Below are 22,181 nucleotides of genomic sequence, written 5' to 3' on the forward strand. Positions count from 1 at the left end.
TCTCTTTCTTATGATTTTAACATTTTCAAAAGAAAATGTCTAGCTTACTTTATTGTATGGATACAGTCTATAATACATATAACATACAAATCTGTGTTAATTGACTATGTTATCAGTAAGGCTTCTGTTAACAGTAAGTTATGAAGTTTTTGGGGAATCAAAGTTATATGCAGATTTTTGACTACATGGCGTGTTGGTGCCCCAAACCTTCATGTGGTTGAAGGTATTGTGAAAACATTACATGATAGGTTTAGTTAACATCCATCATCTTATACAGATACAATAAAAGGAAAAATTTCTCTGTGATGAAAACTCCTAGGATCTACTTTCTTAACAACTTTCCCTATATATCATACAGCAGTGTGAACTATAATAAAATTGTCCATTACATCTCTGTACTTACAACCAGAAATTTGTACCCTTTGACCACCTTCCTCCAGTTCTATACCCTCCCCCCAATAAGGTAACCACAAATCTGATCTGTGAGTTTCGTGTGTCTTTTGGTTTTTTGGGTCTTTTTAAATTCAACATGTAAGTGAGAACATAGTGTCTGCCTTTCTTGTCCGACTTATTTCCCTTAGCATAATGTCTTCGAGTTCCATTCATTTTATCACAAATAGTACGATTTTCTCGTTTTTTTTGTGGCTGAATAATATTCCATGGTGAATATATACCATAACTTTTTTATCCATTCATCCCAGACCTATTCTATTCAGCTGTTGCAGTGTTCCAATTTGTTTACCCTTTCCCCTTTGGTGTGCATTTAGGTTTTTTCTAATATTTACCTGTGTAAATAATGAAGTATTTCAGAGGGCAAATAAGATGAGAAAAATTCTGAAGCAGAAACCACAAAATAAAGTCACTATTTACATTAAAGAGATTTCCTAATGAGTTGAAAGCTAAAAGGTATCTGAGAAGCAGAGGATTTTTCATTTATATTATAATTTTAATATTATTTTTTTTCAATTTTCATATTCTTTTGGGCATTAGATAGGGCTATGCCATAGTTTTTTTGGGTAAGGTTCAGTGCTCATTAAATTATCTGGTATAAAATAATGTCATGCAGGATTAGATATAGTACCTACCTGTCTATTTTCCACCAGCATTATTTTCTCCATTCACTCTCAACACCAGAGGGCAGTAGCCTTAGTGCTAATTAGCAGTCACATATAGATAAAGTGACTCATGAAAAAATATTTTAGTAAAATCTGCACTAAATTACTAAACCTTTTGTTTTGGGGGAAAATATTTCTAAAAAACAGGACATATAAAATATGTAAAAACAATTAAACAAGCTGTCTAAGAGGATGAAAGAACCCTGATTTAGATAATCCAGGGAGTAACCATGAAAATCTAAGATGATGAAATATAATACTTACATTCTTTGGCTAGTTCAGTGTATCTTACAAGTAAAATCTGGAAGAACCAAATGAAGACAAATTCCTTTTCATTAGGTTCTCCAGGCTCTCTCAGATTTTTCAAATAGGAGGAAAGAAAGAGATAAGGAAATAATTCTAGATCAAAGATACATCCACATAGGCTTTCTAATGGCCTTGTGGAAAACTTGAAGGAACTAAACAAAAATCCTAAAATAGGGCAAAGAAGACCCCCAAATAAAAGGCAGAAAAAGCCAGTCTGCCTATTTTAAAATTTTCAGGTGGGAAAGAAGGAGGTGCTTTTAAATATAAATCCTTACTTTCAAATATATACATACATACATATATATATATATTTTTTTTTTTAATGCATAGACTACTTTTTTTTCAACTTAAAAATTATTTAAACTCTACTCTCAACATGGGGCTCGAACTTATGATCCTGAGATCAAGAGTCACATGCTACTCACTGAGCCAGCCAGGTGCCCCTAGACTTTACTTTTTAGAACAGTTTAAGGTTTACAGAAAATTAAGCAGATAGTACAGGGAGTTCCCATAAATGCCCTAGCCCAGTTTTCCATGTTGTTAACATCTTGTATTAGTGCAGTACATTTGCTGTAGTTGATCCAATACTGATCCATTTTTTTCAAAGAATTTTTAATATTTTTAAGTAATCTCTACACCTAACATAGGGCTCGAGCTCACAACCCCAAGATCAAGAGTTCCATGCTCCACTGACTGAGCCAGCCAGGTGCCCTTGATCCAATATTATGAACTAAAGTCCGCAGTTTACATATGGCTTTTGACAAATACATAATGCCATATATCCACAATTATAGTATCATATAGAATAGCTTCACTGATCTAAAAATTCCTTGCGCTCCATATACTCCTTCCTTTCCCCTGATAACCAGTCATTTTTCAAAAATTACCTGTTTTCAAAATGACATATAGTGGGCATCAGACAGTATGTAACTTTTTCAGAATGGCTTCTTTCACTGGGTAGTATGTATTTAAAGTTTCTTAACTGTATTTTTGTCTCTTGATGGCTCATTTCTTTTGTGGCTTGATAACTCATTTTTAAAACATCGATGAATTGGAACGCCTGGGTGGCTCAGTCGGTTAAGCATCCCACTCTTGATTTCAGCTTAGCTCATAATCTCATAGTTCATGAAGTTGAGCCCTGAATCAGGCTCTACACTAACACGTGGAGCCTGCTTGGGATTCTCTCTCTCTCTCTCTCTCTCTGCCCTTTCCCCACATGCGTGTGTATGCACACACGAGCACTCTCTCTCCCAAAATAAATAAATAAATTGGATATATCAAAATTTGTTTACCCATCACCTACTGAAGACATCTGGGTTGCTTCCAGTTTTAAGTACATTTTTAATTTGAAAAAATAAAAGAGAGTTTTAGTTGAAGATGGAAGCCTCAAGCACTTGTCTCTTCTTCCTCCTGAGAATTTTTTACATGACAATAAAGGTATAAAATAACTAAATCCAGGGGCGCCTGGGTGGCGCAGTCGGTTAAGCGTCCGACTTCAGCCAGGTCACGATCTCGCGGTCCGGGAGTTCGAGCCCCGCGTCAGGCTCTGGGCTGATGGCTCAGAGCCTGGAGCCTGTTTCCGATTCTGTGTCTCCCTCTCTCTCTGCCCCTCCCCCGTTCATGCTCTGTCTCTCTCGGTCCCAAAAATAAATAAACATTGAAAAAAAAAAAAACCTTTAAAAAATAACTAAATCTATAATGCAAAAAGAACTGGAGAAGGGGTCAGTGGGTACTGAGGAGTAGATGAGATTTCAACATATTTCTGAAAGACAGAAAGAAGCATGAAATGAAATACAATAAGCCAAAACCCTATTTATGCTGATAACATCTACATTTTGTTCCAGCAATCCCACTTTTGGGTATGAGGACAAAAGAATTGAAAGCAGGGTCTTGACGAAGTATTTGCATATCCGTGCTCACAGCAGCACTATTCACAACAGCCAAGGGTGGATGCAACCCAAATGTCCATGGATGGATGAATGGATAAACAAAATGTGGTATATCATATTACTCAGCCTTAAAGAAGGAAATCCTGTCACGTGCTACAACATGATGAACCTTAAAGATATTATGCTAAGTGAAATAAACCTGCCATAAAAAGACAAATACTGTATGATTCTCTTTATATGAGACATCCAAAGTAGTCAAATTCATAGAAACAGGATAGAACACTAGTTATTAGCAGGGGCTGGGAGGAGGGTCAAAGAGGACTTATGTAATGAGTGCAGTTTCACATTTGCAAGATGAAAAAGTTCTAGAGATCCATTTCACAACAATGTGAATATAATTAACACTACTGAACTGTACACTTAAAAATGCGTAAGACTGTAAATTTTATGTTATGTACTTTTTCACAATAAAAAAATAATTAAATCTTGTGTTTCGTCTTGTTGATCCTCAAAATTGAAAATAATATGTAAGCACAAGGTTAAGATCATCTAAATATTGTTCATTGTGGATCTATGTAGTGGGTGTGGATAAAATTTGCTTCTGTTCAGGCCTACCTATACCTCCTGAAGGTATTGAGATCAAAACGATTTTTTTTCTTAAGCTCTATCAATTAGTTGTTCAAAATCATGCCGTGTTTTGGTTTCCTGTTCAAACCATAACTTGCTTACTCAGGTCTTCCTTCCTTCCTCCTCCCCTCCCTTCCTCTCTACCAACCCCTGGATAATTGCTTTTCTTTTTTAAATGTTGTTGCCAGGGTGGTGGTGCCTGGGTGGCTCAGTCGGTTAAGCGCATCTGACTTTGGCTCAGGTCATGATCTCATGGCACGTGAGTTCAAGCCCTACAATGGGCTCTGTGCTGACAGCTCGGAGCCTGAAGCCTGCTTCAGATTTTGTGTGTCCCCGTCTCTCGGCCTCCCCTGCTCTTGCTCCGTCTCTGTCTCTCAATAATAAATAAACATTAAAAACAATTTTTTAAATGTTGCCAGAAAAACATATCATCTTCACCATATCATTAATATCTTCCAGATTTTTACTATTTATGCATAGATGTTGCACTCTTTTTAAAGACACATTTCTTGAAGCCCAATGTGGATCTAGGGCACTACGGTCATCTGAGATTTCTTTACGTTGGGGTAGTTCCTCCATGTCAACTTCCCTTATATTTCCTACTTCCTTTTGCTGTAGGTTTCCTCAACTTAAGCTTTTATATTTTCTATTGCATTTGGCAAAAGGTAGAGGAATAGTCATTTATTTTTCTCTTAACTTCTAAGAGCTCGTTCCTATTTTCAATGCCTTTCTCATAGCAGCTTTCCTCATTTGATGGAATTCTCTTTTTAAATTTAACTTAAAAAAATTTAAAATTCTATGTACCTCATTAACCTCGTTTTTTTCCCCCCTCTGGAGCCATTGCTTTGTTTTTCTTGCTTTTAATGCTGCTTGTTTTATGTAACTTGATCCTTGGTCAGTCATTGATATCCATAAATTATTCTGTGAAAATGGTATGGGTTTTCTCCATTTTTGTAAATGTATGTTATCTGCCAGTCTCCCTTGTTGTTGTTGTTTATTTATTTTTGAAAGGGTGGGGCAGAGAGAGAGGGAGACAGAAGATCTGAAGTGGGCTCTGCACTGACAGCAGAGAGCCCAACGCTCGGCTGGATCTCAGGAGCTCAAACCCAGGGTGAGATCATGACCTGAGCACTGAGCCGAAGTCAGAAGCTTAACGGACTGAGCCACTCAGGCACCCCTACCAATATCCTCTTAAATAAAATGGGCAATTAGGAGCTCTGGATTTGTGAGCTGGGCTTACTGTTCTGCAGACTGTTAGCACTAATTACATTATTTAAACTTACAAGAATAACTACAACATAATTATTGAAATTTAGGAGAGGTAGAGAATAATGTAAGTTAGCTCTGATTTTTTACAGCATATATTTGCCAAGTAACATATAAAATAAACCAAGGACTAGTGATACTAGTATATTATTTAGTCATTTGATGGTAACCACGAGAATAACTAAAAACAAGTAGCTAAAAATGGTTTCTAAGGAGCAAATTGAAAATGAGAAGAAGCAGTTAGGAACATTGTTTTTTATTATATTCCCTTTTGTATTTTTTTATCATAAGCATGTATTTCTTTGAAATAAATACAAATGAAGTGAATATGAAATGGTAGAAACTGAGGGGAAAATGTAAGAAATTTGAAAAGAAAAAGAAAAAATGAATTTCATTTCTAAGAAGGAAAATAAATTCAAACCTTCATTTATCTGTACTAAATTTCTCAGACAGAGGGAGAATGTTGTTGCCAAGGAGACCAAAGCAACTGTTGAGCCGCAAATTCAGCTCTTTAAAAAAATTCCATGACATTTATTCTGCAATTACATCCTACTCAGGTTTTACAAAGGCCAATAAAATGGTTTTAATGAAGTCCTTGAAACCTGGTGTATGATGTCACTAACATTTACTAAATATTCGGGTTATAGAATCTAGTGCAGTGATAAGAAAATTAGAGTAAAAGTCAAATGATCTAAATTCTAGTCTCAACTCCACTGCTTAAAAGCCATACATCCTTGAGTAAGTCATTTACCTTTTCTGAAACTTTCTTTACTTGTAAAAATGGGGAAAACTACTATCTAGCTTGCCTGCCATGCAAGGTTGCTGTATCAAATGAGATTTAGATCATTTTACAACGTTTGAAACATTACAAATAAATTCAAGTAGTAGTGTTAATATTTCCCAAAATTAATAAAGCCACATGTATTCTGTACTCTTCATTGCTTAAGGACCAAATTAAGTATTAGGAAAATGTGAACCAAAAAAAGTAACCTAAACTACTACTATAAAAACTGGATTGAACTAAGTGGCAGATCCAACCTCTGGTCCAGGCTCTACCCAAACTGGATAACTTCCACAACTTCTTTAGATCTCTATACCATGAAATTAGACTAGACCACCTTTGTAGAGGTGCTTCTTGGGTGTCTTTTCCATCACACAATGATGATTAAAAGGGAATTCGTTCACCTCCATTTTACTGGGCTATATTTTGCTTGCAAATATTTCACTGCTAGGTATCCGAAAATCACTGGCTTAGACTGAAGTCTTTTATTTCTATTTTCAGGCATTTCATAACCCTAACCTAACCTAACCTAACCTAACCTAACCTAACCCATCTTTACATTCTATTCTTTCTCAACACAGACCTACATTTTGAGACCAGAGTACTCTACTCACTATTTCTCAAAATGCCTTGGCCAAGCTGTGCCTGCACATTTTGTCAATATACAACCGTTGCTGCTCCAACTGACTGAATAGCACTGCCCTGTGTCCTGTTCCACTCCCCACCCACACATTAAAACACCCAAACTTGAGCAGTACTCAATACTTTGGCTATATCTGCTTTCAAAAAGTTAAAGTTTGAAGTAAATGAGAAACAGGTGATAGTTGTCATGTTAAAGAGAACCTGGCTTCTAGGCCAGCCAAGACTTGGGTGTAATTTGATAGGATGTAAAAAAACATCAAAAGAAGTAGGAAGAAAGTGGGAGCTTTAGTTAGCCCTAGCACATAGAAGGGAGTGAGCACTACAGAAGAGTCATCTGGGCACTACTTGGAAGAGGAACACCTTGATCCATGGACTTGGGTTCCAGTGGTAAGATAGTCCCATCATAGAAACGGATGCATTTACTTACTACAGGCCAATGCTGTTAAACATTTAGGCATATATCTGAATCCTTGTGATTTTATTTCATGATCTTTGACTTCCTTATGGTGCATCTAGAAAATACCTTGACTACAGACAAATCTACTTATTTTACATCTGTACCATAAATTAATACAACTGCATTCTGAATTCAGACATCAGGTTCAGTTTCGAGTATAGCGAATCCATCCTGAGACAACACAGCCTAACAAATGAGTCCGACAGCATAGAAACTGAGGGTCAGATCCTGGACTATGGTAAATTTACCAACAGAATGCCATCCCATAGTGCCCCAAACTGCTCCAGTAAAAACCCTGTCTTGTGGAATTATTTTCCTTTTAACACTTACCCACACTCTTACTTATTCAAGGCCAATAAACACATACTGAAGCTTTTCTATGACCCCTACATACCTTTCTGATAATTTCTATGTACCCTAAACTACAGCTGAAACAAATGTTCTACATACACAAAGTTTCTATCTCTGCTTGGAATAGTCTTCCTATGTTGGGAAATCTAAATTCTAACTAATTCTGAAAGTTCAGCACAAATAACACTTTTTTTCATGAAGATAAAACTAGCAATTTTGTTGATCTAGGCAAGCAGAGTCATTGAGAATCAGCCATATTTGATAGGTTCCTTTTTTTTCACTAAACAGGTATTAATCAGGTATGAAACTCAGTTTCTCTTCTAAAAGACTATTTATGCTGTCAGTGTGTAATGTAATAAAAACTGTAAGTTTGATCTATTATTTTACATTTCTGCACTCTAAATTTCAGTGCCTTGGGATATATAGCCTAGGTTACCACAGTCTATAGTAAATACACATTTGTTTACCAATTATAAGCATTCTTTCCCATTATGGGGGGAGTCAGTTAAGTAATTATTTATTATTTTTATTAAATAATTATTTAAATTATTTGGATCTATTCCTCAGTTAAAGGCACTTACTACTTGTTCCCTTTGCGAGCTTTAGTTTTATTTTCCCTTCTATGTTGCTTGAAGATATGATCCACATCTATTTCATGTTTGTATCTCCCACAAGTTTTTAGCTAGTATCTTACATAGAGAGGGCACTTTAAATATAATTTAAGAACCTCTCTTCCATTTTCAGTGAAGGCTCACCTCAGTCTTTTTATATTTATCCTGGTTTTATAAAGTCTCCTTTGATCATCCCAGTCCACAGGTCACTCTTACTTTTGTTCCAATAAGGACTGCCTATAAAACATTTAATTGCCAGCAATACAACCCTAATGTTATCTTTTTTTGGTGTATATGCATTTTATAGTCTTTTTATATTTCAGTATATTCCAATAATATCCAGGCATAGACAATTAATACATATTGATTCATTCAGCCAATCTTTAAAAAGAAATCAATCAAGAGACTCATTAGGAAAAGTATAGTCAAAACTGGCACCTAAAGAGAACAAAAGATCTCATCCATGGCAATGAAAAACAATTCCTATTGTTGGAGTCAAACAACCTTGACATACTTAGTAGTTACTAGTAAATTAAATTGTGTTGTAATTCTACAAGTGTTTTCAAATTTCATGAGTCTTCCTTTCTCTTTAGGGACACATAAGTGCCCAACCACATTCATTTCCTGAAAATACCAATGAAAGCAGATGGTTTTAAACAAAAACAATTAACTATATTAAACATATACAGTTATCATTCATTTGTAATTTGGGTAGGTTTCCCTGCTGAAGACATTATATAGTTCGTTTGTAGTACATTTGATTTTATTGTATGCTATTCCTTAGCTCTTATGCTATGCTTTAAAGTTATTTGCATTTTACACATCCTTACAGTAATTAATGGGATGTCACAAATTCTGCACACTTGATTTAAAAAATATATCTTTATGGTCAAATTCTGTAATAAGGGACTTATTTCTTTAATTTGATATTTGAATCAGAACACTAGAGATTCTTCCCGCTCCAAGTATGGTCCACAGACTAGCAGCAATGGTGTCACCTGGAAGCTCATTCTTGAGGCCGAATCTCAGACCCTACCCCAGGCCTACCAAACGGAAATTTGCATTTTAGATTCCCAGGTGATCTGTAAGCACTTTAAGGTTTGAGAAGCACTGGTTTAGACTCTATAGGAAGAACAGAATGTCTAAGATGCACATGACCAAGAAACAGTTACTAACTCATTGTAATTGCTTGTTGGTCTTTTCTGCTAAATGAAGGCGTGTTGAGGGCAGAACCCTTTCTATTTCCTCACCACTAGTATTCATTCCCTGGCCCTAACAGGCTCTGAAAACATTACCCAATACACAATACATATTTTTGCTAAATGCATGAATGACTGAGCAAAGTAAAAATAAAACTTTTTCATAAAGTGAATCCTTTAGGAAATTCTTTTGTACAACACAATTTCATGTACTACCATACTAATTCCTTAATTCAGTATTATGAATTCCATTTTAAATACACTGCCTTCGCTACTTCAACAAATGCATTTAATGCATTTGACAAAGCAAAAGCTTGGATCATCTTCCTCTGCTGGAGTCACCAGTGGCGTCTGTTACAAGTGAGAGAGCTGCATTTTAACTCTGGCTCTCACAGATCCATCCCATATGTCTGCACAAGATGAAATCACCCCAACAACTTGGAGGGGGTGGGGGGAGTAGAGGAGGAAAAGGAATGGGTAAAGCAGAAACAATTCCGTATCAGGAGCATCATATGAAACCTGGAAAACATGATTCTTTGAACAGGATACTCCAGAAAATAACTCCCGGCAAGGGGAATAAAGAGGTAAGAGAACTCTTACCTTTTCAAGAGCTAAAGGTGATAGAGAAAACCACCAGCGACTACCTAGCGACGGAAAGTGGAAACACACCAGACCAGAAGTAAAGCAGAGAGCGGTTAGAGACACCTAAAAAGGGTACCAAAAACCACTTTCAGGTTTGCAGAGAAGGAAGTCAAAGGAGAAAAAAGAGGAAAGAAAATAGTGCTACGAAGGGTAGAACTTACGACATGATGATGATAAAGTAATAATAAATAATCGATAATAATAATTTTTTTTTAAAGAGACGACGTGCACTTGAAGGGCGGGGCTGTGGGTGAGAAAGGGAGGCTGCAATTCCGCGCACTGCAAAAGGAAGTGACCACAGGTATCCCCGCTCAGATGGTCCCGGGGAGGCGGCCCAGGCATACGTGGGTGGCAACGCCCGGCTCCGCTGTCCCCCACCCCGTGGCCTGAACCATCTTCTCAGCAGCCTGTTGACCACCGGGTGCGGACGGGAAAGGGCGGACTGTGCATGGGCGGGCGGGCGTGCGGGAGGACAGGAGGATGCAAGGCTGAACAGGTACCCACCTTATCCCAACGGAGCCACTGCCCGATGGCCGTGTCTAGCTGAGGATCACCGGTATGGTAGGGGGCGTGGAGCAGGTTGGAGTTCAGGTCTCCCTCCGCGTTTTCAGCCATGGCAGCCAGACTGGGGTGTGAGGGCCTGGGGGCCGGCGAAGACACTGAGTTGGGGGTGGGGGCTGAGATGCGCTCACCAGGGTTCTGACGCCCCCTCCTCACTGAAGGGCATTGGAGACCAACCGCAAGGTGTCTGAACCAGCTCCTGCCGCAGCTTTGCGGAAGCAGGAAAGACGGGGGATTCGGCCACCCGCTCCCCACCAGACTAGCTCCGGGTCTCTTTCTGGGCGAACGGACTGAGGCGGTCCGGCGGCGAGAGAACAACAACAGTCCCAGATGTCTGGGTCTCGGCCGCCGCCGCCCTCGCCGCTGTACGCCCCGCCTCCCGCGCCACTGGCCCCACCCTTTCCCGCGCCAGCTGATTTAAGTCCCTGGGGCGTGAGGCACCAGCGGGAGAGTACGATCCCGGTGACTTCGCAGTAACATAAGTTAGGATCCGCTGGGGTGTGATGGGTTGTGGCGCGGCCTTTTTTTTTTTTTTTTTTAATTTGCTTCTTGCCACGCGTCTTATCCTTGTTAACAGTCCTCACACACTCCCACGCATCTCCTTTTCTCGCTCAGGTGCCAAGGCCGCTACCAGCACGCTGCTTCAGAGCTCGCTCCGGGGACCCGGGCGCGCGTGCAGGACTCCTGCTCCCTCCAGCTTCAGCTTGGGGTACGCGCTTGGCGGGAGGATGCACGGGCCTGTTTCCGCACGACCTCACGGGAGTTGTAGTACTCTTCTTCCCCGGAGAGCTGTAGAGACCGCCGCAAAGACTACAACTCCCAGCGGCTGCGCGCTCTCCCTTTCCTCAAAGGAAAAAGATCCGCCTCGAAGCTATTCCTTACGGACGCGCCTTGCCCTTACCCTGCTGCGCATTGTGGCCTTAGAATTAAGTTATTTTAAGCCAGGACTGATGCAGTAAGGGGACCACTGTTATCCATTTAATGCTTTACAGTTTATCAGTCATGTTCTATCGCTTCAACCATCTTGTGAGGTAGGTGGGCGTGATCTAGCCCTAATTTACAAACAAAGAGGAAACTGCCTGTGCCTGTGAAGGGAGTTTCTCAAAGGCAAAATTCGTAATGGAACCAGGGTGCCAACCTCACATTTCAGCTGGTAGTTCTGTTGCTGCAGTGGGGTAGGAGGGAGAACAAGATGACTGAAAAAATAGACAAAGAAGTTAAAGAGGGAGGATGGGTCAGCATTTAACCATAACACAAGCAACGATGTCCAGGTGTCAAAAGAGAGGTAAAGAGCAATGACGATAGGCATACGGAGGAGGAAATGAGATATTTGAAATAATCTTCAATTTTTTATTTTGCCTCTCTGCTATGGAACGCTCACCTTGCAGAGTCACACAACTTGAGAACTGAGACATGCTGAGCAGGGCTCACCTGTCAGACGCTCAGTTTCTTGGTTTGGCCTTCTTACAATGGCTCTGTGATTTTGGCTGAGTATCTTACAGCTCTTTCCCTAGTCAGCTTTTTTGTAAGGAGGGTGTAATAATATTTTACAGTTACTGGCTCTACAGTAACTTAATAAATAGCTTTAGAGTGCTTGAAGGTTCACAGATAAAAGACCTAATAAATTCAAAATACTCCTTTCTTCCCTTTAACAAGCCATTTACCATAATAAAATCCAAGCTACCAAGGTACAGAAAGAACATAGTGCCAATTCCTGAAAAATAACGTGCCATGGTTGGGATTTACAGTCTTTGCTAAGCAGTTGGGTGTTTCTTTTATGGAATTAGCAGGTTCTTTTAATCACACAAGGCCTGGGAAACAACCACGTGTCCTGAAAAGAAATTAATAGTTCACTATCGTCACCATTATTGTCCATGACAAATGTGAAGTATTTACTCTATGCTAAGCATTATGCTAGGAGCTGGGGCCACAAGAAAGTATATAACAAAACTGTTTATTTCAAAAAATAAAATGTGTCTGGGAAGACAGATGTATGTGAGAAAATGCTTCCTTCAGACAACTGTTAAAGAATTCAGAGTCTGAGGTAGTCAATAAAAGCAACAAGCAGCAGGAGGGAGAAGCACTGGGCTTTAAAGGTCAAAAAATTAAGAAGTAGAGAAAAAGGTAGAGGGCATTTCAAACCCATACATCACTGGTTCTCAAATCTCCCTAGGAATTCATTTAAAATGTGTATTTCTGGGGCACCTGGGTGGCTCAGTTGGTTGGACATCCATCTCTTGATTGTGGCTCAGATCATGATCCCAGAATCGTGGGATTGAGCCCCGTGTCAGGCTCTATGCTGTCAGTCTCCATGCTGAGCTTGGATTCTCTCCCACTCCCTCCCTCTCTCTCTCTCTCTCTCTCTTCTCTCTCTCCTACTCTTCCTCCCTCTCTCCTTCTTCCCCTCTCCCCCTCATGCTCTCTCTCTCTTAAAAAAAAAAAAGTGTATTCCTGGTCACTGCCCTAGAGATTCTGATTCAGTGCTTTGGAATAGGGCCTAAGTGCCCACATATTTAACAAATATCTATTGATTGTGACATAGGTGGCCATGATCTGACTACAGAGTTTGATAGGAGGACCAGTGAATTGGTGTCCTCTGGAATCTCATTAAGAAATACAAAATTTCAGGCCCCATCCCAATTGTGCTGAATCAAAATCTGTGTTTTAACAGGAGCCAATGATGATTTATATGCATATTAAATTTGATAAGCAGTGGTTTTTATAAGACAGTTCTTAAATTTAATTCAATTCTGAGAAACACTACTAAATCAACAGACCTTCTAAGAGATGGAATTCTATAACACAAGTATAAAAGACTGGAGAAATACAAGTTTTAATTCAACACCAGAATCAACCAGCCCTCAATTTTATCAGCAAGATTATGACATACACTGGTTACCAGAAACCTTGCCCAGCATCTTTGGCTTATTGCTTAGGAATTGAGGGGTACCCAAAGAGACCTACAACTTATCAAATCAAAGAATAGTGTAAGTGTGTCCAGAAGAGGGAGCATAACAGTTTTCCTAGTCAGAGAAAGTTCAGAAGCTTTAATTTCTGTTGGAATTTGCCCAGGGTTCTTTTTTTTCAAGTCTTTATTTAAATTTCAGCTAACGTACAGTGTAGTATTAGTTTCAGGTATACAACATAGTGATTCAACACTTCCATACATCACCCAGGGCTCATCACAAGTGCACTCCTTAATCCCTGTCACATTTAACCCACCCCTGCACCCACTTCCCTTCTGGTAACCGTGGGTTTATTCTTTATAATTAAGAATCTCTCTCTCTCTCTCTCTCTCTCTCTCTCTCTCTCTCTCTCTCTCTTTTCCCCCCTTGCTCATTTGGTTTCTTAAATCCCAGGTATGAGTGAAATCATATGGTATTTGTCTTTCTCTGACTGACTTACTTTGCTTAGCATAATACTCTGCAGCTCCATCCATGTTGTTACAAATGGCAACATTTTGTTCTTTTTTATGGGAATTTGCCCAGGGTTCTGTATTTTTATTTGCTAAATCTGGCAACACCAACTGTGTTCTCATGAAAGAGAATATCTCTCTTGGTCCTAATATATATATGACCTAATATTTTAAGGTCATGATGTATATAACTTACCCTCAAGTGGTTCAGAAAAAAATACTGTGTGTGTGTGTGTGTGTGTGTATATACACACACAAATATATGTTATATATACACACACATATGTATTATATAAATATACATGTAAACATATGGTTAGATAAATACCAAATAATAGATCAATGGGGGGACATTTTAACAACGGGTGAATTTGGGTAAAGGATAGATGGATAATCTTTGTACTATTTTAATTTTTGCAGCTTCATTTGAAATTATTTCTAAATTAAAAAATTTAGAAGAAAAACCTCAGGGCATCTGGGTGGCTTAGTTGGTTAAGCACCCAACTTCAACTCAGGTCATGATCTTGTGGTTCATGAGTTCAAGTCCTGCATCGGGCTCTGTGCTGACAGCTCAGAGCCTGGAGCCTGCTTCAGATTCTTTGTTTTCCTCTCTCTGTGCCTCTCCCCCGCTTGCACTCTGTCTCTCTCTCAAAAATAAATAAACACTAAAAAAATTAAAAAAAAAAAGAGAAACCTCAAGTGTATAAGAAATAGCCATTTATTTATCGTTTTTAAAATTCTAATTAAGAGATTCAAACCTCTCATTCTGTCAGGGTAGCAAGAAATTAAGTTTTCATCAGTATCAGGGGCCCCTCCTCTCACTCAGGCTTTATTGTATGGTACTGGGGAAACAGAGAGTCAATAGCTCTAGTTCATCAAAGTTTTTGCTAACATCTGTATTGTCCAGGGTCTTTTTTTTTTTTTTAATTTCATTAAAAATTTTATTTTTAGAGCCCATCAATGGACAAATCCCAAACAGTAGCAATACAGAGTATTTAAGAACATTTTAATACTTCTTTCTACCCATCTTTGTTTTCCTTTCCACAAACAAACATACTGGATTAACGCAACAATACTCTTAACCCCAAGTTCAATGCCCGAGTACTTTCAATATCTATTTTGAACACATAATAAAGCAGAGGCAGTTGATTTTATTTCCATTTGGAGCTCAGCAATTACTTTAGCTTCACATTATTGTATCACAAATTATAACCAAATGGCCTACCAAAGCAGCTAAAATCATAAAATTATTATAAGCCAAGTCAATGGTATGTATAAAGTTAACATGAAACAACAACTAGACTAGTATACATTTGTTTTGGGTCCTACAAGAAATATGCCAAAATAACAAGCTTTAGTAAAAGATGAGGTCCTTGGGCAGAGGAGAAGGGGAAGGTATATCATCAAAAATTTTGAGGAAAAGTTAGGTAAAAGGAAACCAGCCTATAGTTTTAACCAAATGAAGGGAGAAAGGGGAGTACATTATTGGGGTTGATGACAACTTGAGAAAAGACATATAGCATTCCATCACAAACTTGTTCACTACCTCAAGAGCTCAGCATCAGACTCTCCAGGCATTCTGTTATTCTCCCTCTGGGTTTCTTCACGTGAACATAAACGTACATTTATGCTAACAACAGAGTATTATACGGTATTTAATCTGATGGCAAACAATAGGAAAAAAAATTGTTAGGGCCAGACTGGCTTCAGGCCATCTCAATACCCCTGAAAATAGGGGCAAAAAATGAATCATTAAGAAACAGTATTCAAAGAGTACTGTATTACCTAATGTGATTTATAAAACAAGCACAATTCAGTAATTGTCAATGGAAAAAGTCATAATATTTGAAAATTAGGAATGTTTTGATGCTGATTTTTTACCAAAATGGTACTCCAAACAGTTAAGTTGGAACAAATTCCAAACTCGCACTTACTTGCATCACCTCAGTTTAATAATCCAATAAATGACAAGACAAACAATGAAAACAACATCATATAGCACAGCAGCTTGTTTGGCTCCCTCTAGATAAAATCTTCAGTTTTCCCATAGTTTTACCTGGAAATCCAGTTATAGAATCAAACTGTGAATCCATTTCAGCTAATAATTTATTTTGATGCTTAACCTCATGGCCTATTTCGATGGAAAGAGATTTTATAGCAGTTACTTTGCTTCTCAGACTTTCAGTGAGTCTCTCATTTTCTTCACAGGCACTATACCCACTGTTAGCATAGCCATAGTTCCCATACTTGCCTGGAGGTACTCCTTCACCCAGGCCTGCATGCCTCATCCTGCCAGAGTAGGGAAGGAAAAAAAGCAGAAGGAGGGGTGGGTAGAAAGGGGCCACGGTCCCCCGGACGGTGTCTTCAGAACCAGGGCCCAAAGAAACACCAGCTTCTTTCCCCGAAGCTCCATGACATCAGTCTATATTGCCCAGGGTCTTAATGGTCTCTGGAAGTCTGACAGCTTTCTCCTTGCAAAGCATTCATAAGCTGTGGCCAGGAAACTTGGTTAAGACTATGAACCCCAAAGCCTCTATCTAGGTATACCATATAGCCATCACCTCTAAAATCTTGCCAATTCCTTGGACCTCAGGGACTCTCTCTCCTCACTCTCCTATCTTAAGACTTTAAATCTTGAGGAAATCTATCATTCTGCTGTGTGATTTCTCTGAAAAGAGAAGTATTTCTGCTCGCAAAGATAGTTGATAGAAACTCTACTGAAATCTGTATTTAAAAAAAAGTCAAGAAGCAATTTTCAACTTTTAGCCCTGTTGCAAAAAACTCCAAGGGAATACGATAATAACAAAAAGTGATTATCTTTGTGTGAGGGGGAAGGATGCAGAGCACGCCTGAGATTCGGGTTAAGCAAGGCAAAGAACCTGGGGGGCAAAATCTAAGGAGGTGCTCCTTTTTCAGGTTTGTGGAAGTGCAGGATTGGTGCCCGAGAGTGAGTGCCTTAGTATATTTTTTTAAACAGCTTTATTGAGACATAATTCATATATTGAGATATAATTCATTTAAAGTGTACAATTACATGTTTTTTGTTACGTTCACTGATATGCACAAACATTACCACAGTCAATTTTAGAACATTCTCATTATCTCGGAAAGAAACCTCATGCCCTTTAGCTATCAGCCTGCTATTGCCTAATCTCCCACTCCAGGCCTAAGCAACCACTAATCTGCCTTATATATTTGTAGATTTCCCTGTCCTGAACATTTCATGCAAAAGGAATCATATAATATGTGGTCTTTGTGACTGACTTTTTTCACTTAGCATAATGTTTTGAAAGTTCATACATGTTGCAACATGTATGAGTATTTAATTTCTTTTTACAGTTGAATAGTATTCCAGTGTATGGGTATACTACATTTTGTTGACCTATTTGTCCATTGATGACATTTGGGTTGTTTCTGTCTTTTGGCTGTTATGAGTAATGCTGCTACAAAATTCATGTACAGTTATGTGTAGACTACGTTTTCATTTCTCTTTGGTATATACCTATGAGTGGATTGGCTGGATCATGTGGTAACTTATGTTTAATCATTTGAGGAACAGCCAGGCTGTTTTCCAAAGCGGCTACACCATTTACATTCCCAACAGCAGTGTATGAGGGTTTTACCACAGATTTTTCCAACACTTCTTATTATCCCACTTTTTGATTCTAGCCATTTTAGTGACTGAAGTTCTATTTCATTGTGGTTTTTATTTGCATTTCTCTGAGGACTAGTGATGTTGAACATCTTTTCATATGCTTAAGGCCATTTGTATATCGTCCTTGGAGAATTATTTATTCACATCTTTTGCCCTTTTTTTAAATTTTTTTTTATTGAGTTGTAAGATTTATTTACATTTCTGGATATAAGTTCCTGCTACAAATCAGATAAATGATTTGCAAATATTTCCTTTCATTCTGTGGGTTGTCTTTTCACATTCTTTTATATTACTGAAGTATGGATGACATACAGTGTTATGTTAGTTTCAAGTGTACCACATAGTGATTTGACAGTTTTATACATTACTCAGTGCTCACCACAACAAATGTAGTCACCACCTGTCACCATACAATATTATTGACAGTATTCCCTATGCTGTGATTTTTGTCTTTATAACTTATTTTATAACTGAAAGTTTGAGCCTCTTAATCCCCCTTTGCCTATTTCACCCATCCCTCCCATCCTCTGTCTTTTCACAATCTTGATGGTGTTATCTGAAGCACAAAAGTTTTTAGTTTTGAGGAAGTCTGATTTATCTTTTTTTTTTCTTTCTGTTGTTTATATCTAAGAATTCTTTGCAAATTCTAAAGTCATGGAGATTTACCCTTTGTTGTCTACTAAGACTTTTATGTTTCTAGCTCTTATGTTAGATTCTTGATCTGTTTTGGATTGCTTTTTTATATGGTGTGAGGAAGGGATCTAAACTCATCTGTAAGTGGCCATCTGAGCTCCATTTGTTGAAAAGACTACTCTTTGCCTACTGGATGGCCTTGGCATTCTTGTAGAAGATTAGTTGACTATGGACATATGGATTTATTTCTTGACTCTCAATATATTCCATTGGTCTATATGTCTATCCTTGTGCTAGTACCACAATGTCTAGATTACTGTTACTTTGTAGTAAGTTTTGAAATCAGGAAGTGTGAGTCCTACTTTGTTCTTCTTTTTCAAGGTTGTTTTGACTATTCTAACTGCCTCACAATTCTAAGTAAATATTACAGTCAGCTTGTTAGCTTCTACAAAGAATTCAGCTGGGGATTCTGATTGGTTACACTGAATCTATAGAGTAGATTGGGGAGTATCACTGTCTTAACAATGTTAAGTCTTCCAATCCATGAACATGGGATGTTTTCTATTGTAGATCTTCTTTAATGTCTTTCAACAATATTTTATGGTTTACAGAATGTAAGTTTTGCACTTTTTTGTTAAATTTGTTCCTAAGTATTTTATTCTTTTTGATGTCATTGTAAATGGAATTGTTTTCTTAATTTCATTTTTGGATAGTTCATTGCAAGTATATATAAATACAATTGGTTTTTGTACATTGATTACATCCTGAAACATCACTGAATTCATTTATTAGTTCTGATAGTTTTTTATGCAATTTCTTAGAATTTTCTGTATGCAAGATCATGTCATCTGTGAATAGTTTTACTTTTTCCTTTATAATCTGGATGCCTTTTGTTTCTTTTCCTTGCCTGTTTGCCCTGGCTAGACCCTCCAGTACAATGTTGAATTGAAGTGGCAAGAGTGGGCATCCTTGTCTTGTTCCTGACCTTAGGGGAAAGCATTTAGTCTTTCACTACTACGTGTATTGTTATCTGTGGGTTTTTAGTAGATGCTTTTAATCATGTTGGTGGAATTCTCTTCTGTTTCTAGTTTGTTGAGTGTTTTTATCATGAGAGAGGGTTGAATTTTGTCACTTGCTTTTCCAAAAAAAAAAAAAGTTTGTCTACTTATTTATTTATTTAGAGCAAGTGGGGGAAGGACAGAGAAAGAGGGAGAGAGAGAATCCCAAGAAGGCTCTGCACTGTCTCATGAACCTTGAGATCATGACCTGAGCCAAAATCAAGAGTAAGATACTTAACTGACTGAGCCACCCAGGTGCCCCCAAATGCTTTTCTGTATCTATTAAGATGTACATGAAAATTGTGTTTTTTATTATGTTGATTACATTATTACAATTATTACATTAATTGATTTTTTAGAAGTTAGACCAAACTTGCCTTCTACTTGTTCATGGTATATCATTGTCTTTATATGTTGCTGCATTTGTTTTGCTAGTATTTTGCTGAGGATTAATCTGTCCATATTCATAATAGATACAGTCTATATTTTTCTTGTGATATATTTTTCTGGTTTTAGTATCAGAGTAATACTGGCCTCATAAAATGAGTGCTCCCTTCTAACTTTTGGAAAAGTTTGTATAGAATTGGCATAAAATTTCCTTTAATTTTTAATAGAGAATTCAATGGTAAAATCATTTGGGTCTTGGCTTTTGAGTAGTTTTGGGTAGTTTTCTGATTATTAATGCAATCTCTTCACATTTTGTAGGTCTATTCACTCGTCTTTCTTCTTGAGTTTCATTAGTCTGTTTCTTTGTAGGAATTTGTCCCTTTCATCAAGGTTTTCTAATTTGTTGGCATACAGTTGTTTATGGTATTTCTTTTTAATCCTTTTTTTCCCCATAAGGTCAGTAATAATGTCTCCTCCTTTACTTGATTCTAGTAATTTGACTCTTGGGGGGAGGTGGTTAGTCTAGCTATAGGTCAATTTTAGTTTCTCTTTTCAAAGAACTAACTTTTAGGGTCATTGATTTTCTCTATTGCTTTTCTATTCTTTATTTCATTAATTTCCACTCTAATCTATATTATTTCTCGTCTTCCAGTTTCCTAATTTTCTTTTTATCAGAATCTAATTTACTAAACTGAGCCTTAGGTTTTTTGTGTGTTCATGTATTCCAATAAAACTTTATTTTACAAAAGCAGGTGGCAGGCCATGTTTGACCTGTGGGCCACAGTTTGCCCATCCATGATCTAGAGTAATGGTTCCCAACCTTGGATGCATACCATTTTATGGAACTGATTCCTGCACCTCACTCCCTGAGATTATGACTCAACTGATCTGGATTGGAGCATAGGGTGTTTTTTTCTTTGCTTGGTTGTTTTTTAAGCTTTCTCAGGTGTTTCCCATGTGCATCCAAGGCTGAGAGCCCTCTTTTCAGAGCAGTGATTTGACCTTGGGTTTTTTGTTTGTTTGTTCTTGGCTTAAAACAACAGAAATTTAATATCTCAGAGTTTGAGGCCAAAAGTCCAAGTTGAAGTGTCAGTAGGGCCTTGCTTCCTCTGAAGGCTCTAATGGAGAATCCTTCCTTGCCACTTTCAGCTTCTGATGGCTGTAATTGTTCCTTAGTTTGTGGCTACATAACTCCAATCTCTGCCTCTGTCTTCACACGGCCTCTCCTCCTCCAACTCAAGAACAGCAAATGAGGGGCTCCTGGGTGGCTGAGTTGGTTGAGCATCCAACTTGGGCTCAGGTCATGATCTCGCAGTCTGTGAGTTTGAGCCCTGTGTCAGGCTCTGTGCTGAGAGCTCAGAGCCTAGAGCCTGTTTTGGATTCTGTGTCTCCCTCTCTCTCACCCTCTTCCCCGCTCATGCTCTGTCTCTTAATGTCTCAAAAATAAAGATAAACATTAAAAAAAATTTTAAAAAAGAACAGGAAATGAACAGATGCATAGGGCAAAGTGTGGGGGCATGGGGTGGCATGAAGTTTTCATGTCCTCAGGTCATGCCACCCTCCTAGTATCTGGATGTGTTCACCAACCCAGAAGTTCCATCTTTGAAGTTTTGATTTCAGTTATTATATTTTATATATGTATTAAATTCTTTTAGATTCTTTTACAAATTTTACAAAAGTGCTATAGCACTTTTTATGGTTTCCTGTTCTCTATAGAGATCTTCTCTTTATTTAGTGAAAGAACTGGTAGACTGTAGTCAGTTTTCTAACAGTGTTTCATTTCCTGATGAAATACAAGATCCATCTTCTATTATAATATGCAGATGGTATAGTATATTATGGATGAAGGGGTATTGAAACTATTGAGGTTAGCTCTGGGCTCCAGGAGAGAAATTATGATTTTATGATGATGTGATGCCCTCAGCCTGATATATCCTGGAAATTTCTAGGAATTAAAGAAAATTAAACATTCCAGACTCAAAGCAACAGGAAAACATAACCCCATATTATGTGGCAAAGGGAAGACTAAAAGGTATTATTTTTGTGGATTTCATTGTTTAAAAAAGTCTATATAAATCACAAGCTAGAACAAGTAATACATACACACACTCATATTTTCCTGCCCACCCTTTAGTCAGGGATATCAGTGAAGAGTGAAATGGCTAAAAGTATGTATCAGTTATGATTGCATTCAGCTACATGTGTTGAAAACCAAACTAGAGTGACTTAACCAAAGAGAGGTATTTTTGTTTTCCAAATAACAAGAAGTCCCAAGGAAGGCAATCCAAGTGCAGCAAGTCAAAGACATTATTAATGACCAGTCTCCTTTTTGTCTTCCTGCTCTGTCATCCTAAATGTGTGGTGCTCAGCCTCACAGTCAAAAGATGACTACTGACTTCTGGTTTCTAGTCAGGCATGTAAGGAATTTGGAAGATGCCACTGCATCCTAACCATAAGTAAACAGCTGAACAAACTGAAAAATCAATAGCTTTCCTGGATCCATCAGAGAAGTGATGTCACAGTGCAAGCTGCTGCCCCCAAACTGGAGACACAGGCCTATATGAAGAATCACAATTTACTGTAATG

The 22,181-nt window shown here is 38.1% G+C and overlaps 1 protein-coding gene and 1 pseudogene across 1 annotated transcript in view; both read right to left on the reverse strand.

Annotated features, from left to right (window-relative positions):
* PGM2L1 (phosphoglucomutase 2 like 1) overlaps positions 1-11,163 on the reverse strand; it is a 50,580-nt gene extending 39,417 nt beyond the window's left edge. Inside the window, exon 1 of the mRNA XM_040489326.1 lies at positions 10,391-11,163. Coding sequence (XP_040345260.1) covers positions 10,391-10,501 — 111 coding nt within the window. The 5' untranslated portion in view covers positions 10,502-11,163. The remainder of the gene's footprint in view (positions 1-10,390) is intronic.
* A 4,268-nt stretch (positions 11,164-15,431) lies between these two features.
* LOC121039272 (BET1 homolog) lies at positions 15,432-16,209 on the reverse strand (annotated as a pseudogene).
* Positions 16,210-22,181: the final 5,972 nt, after the last annotated feature.

Source organism: Herpailurus yagouaroundi, unplaced genomic scaffold (genome assembly GCF_014898765.1).
Source record: "Herpailurus yagouaroundi ecotype Mexico unplaced genomic scaffold, PumYag 180, whole genome shotgun sequence".
Lineage (NCBI taxonomy): Eukaryota > Metazoa > Chordata > Mammalia > Carnivora > Felidae > Herpailurus > Herpailurus yagouaroundi.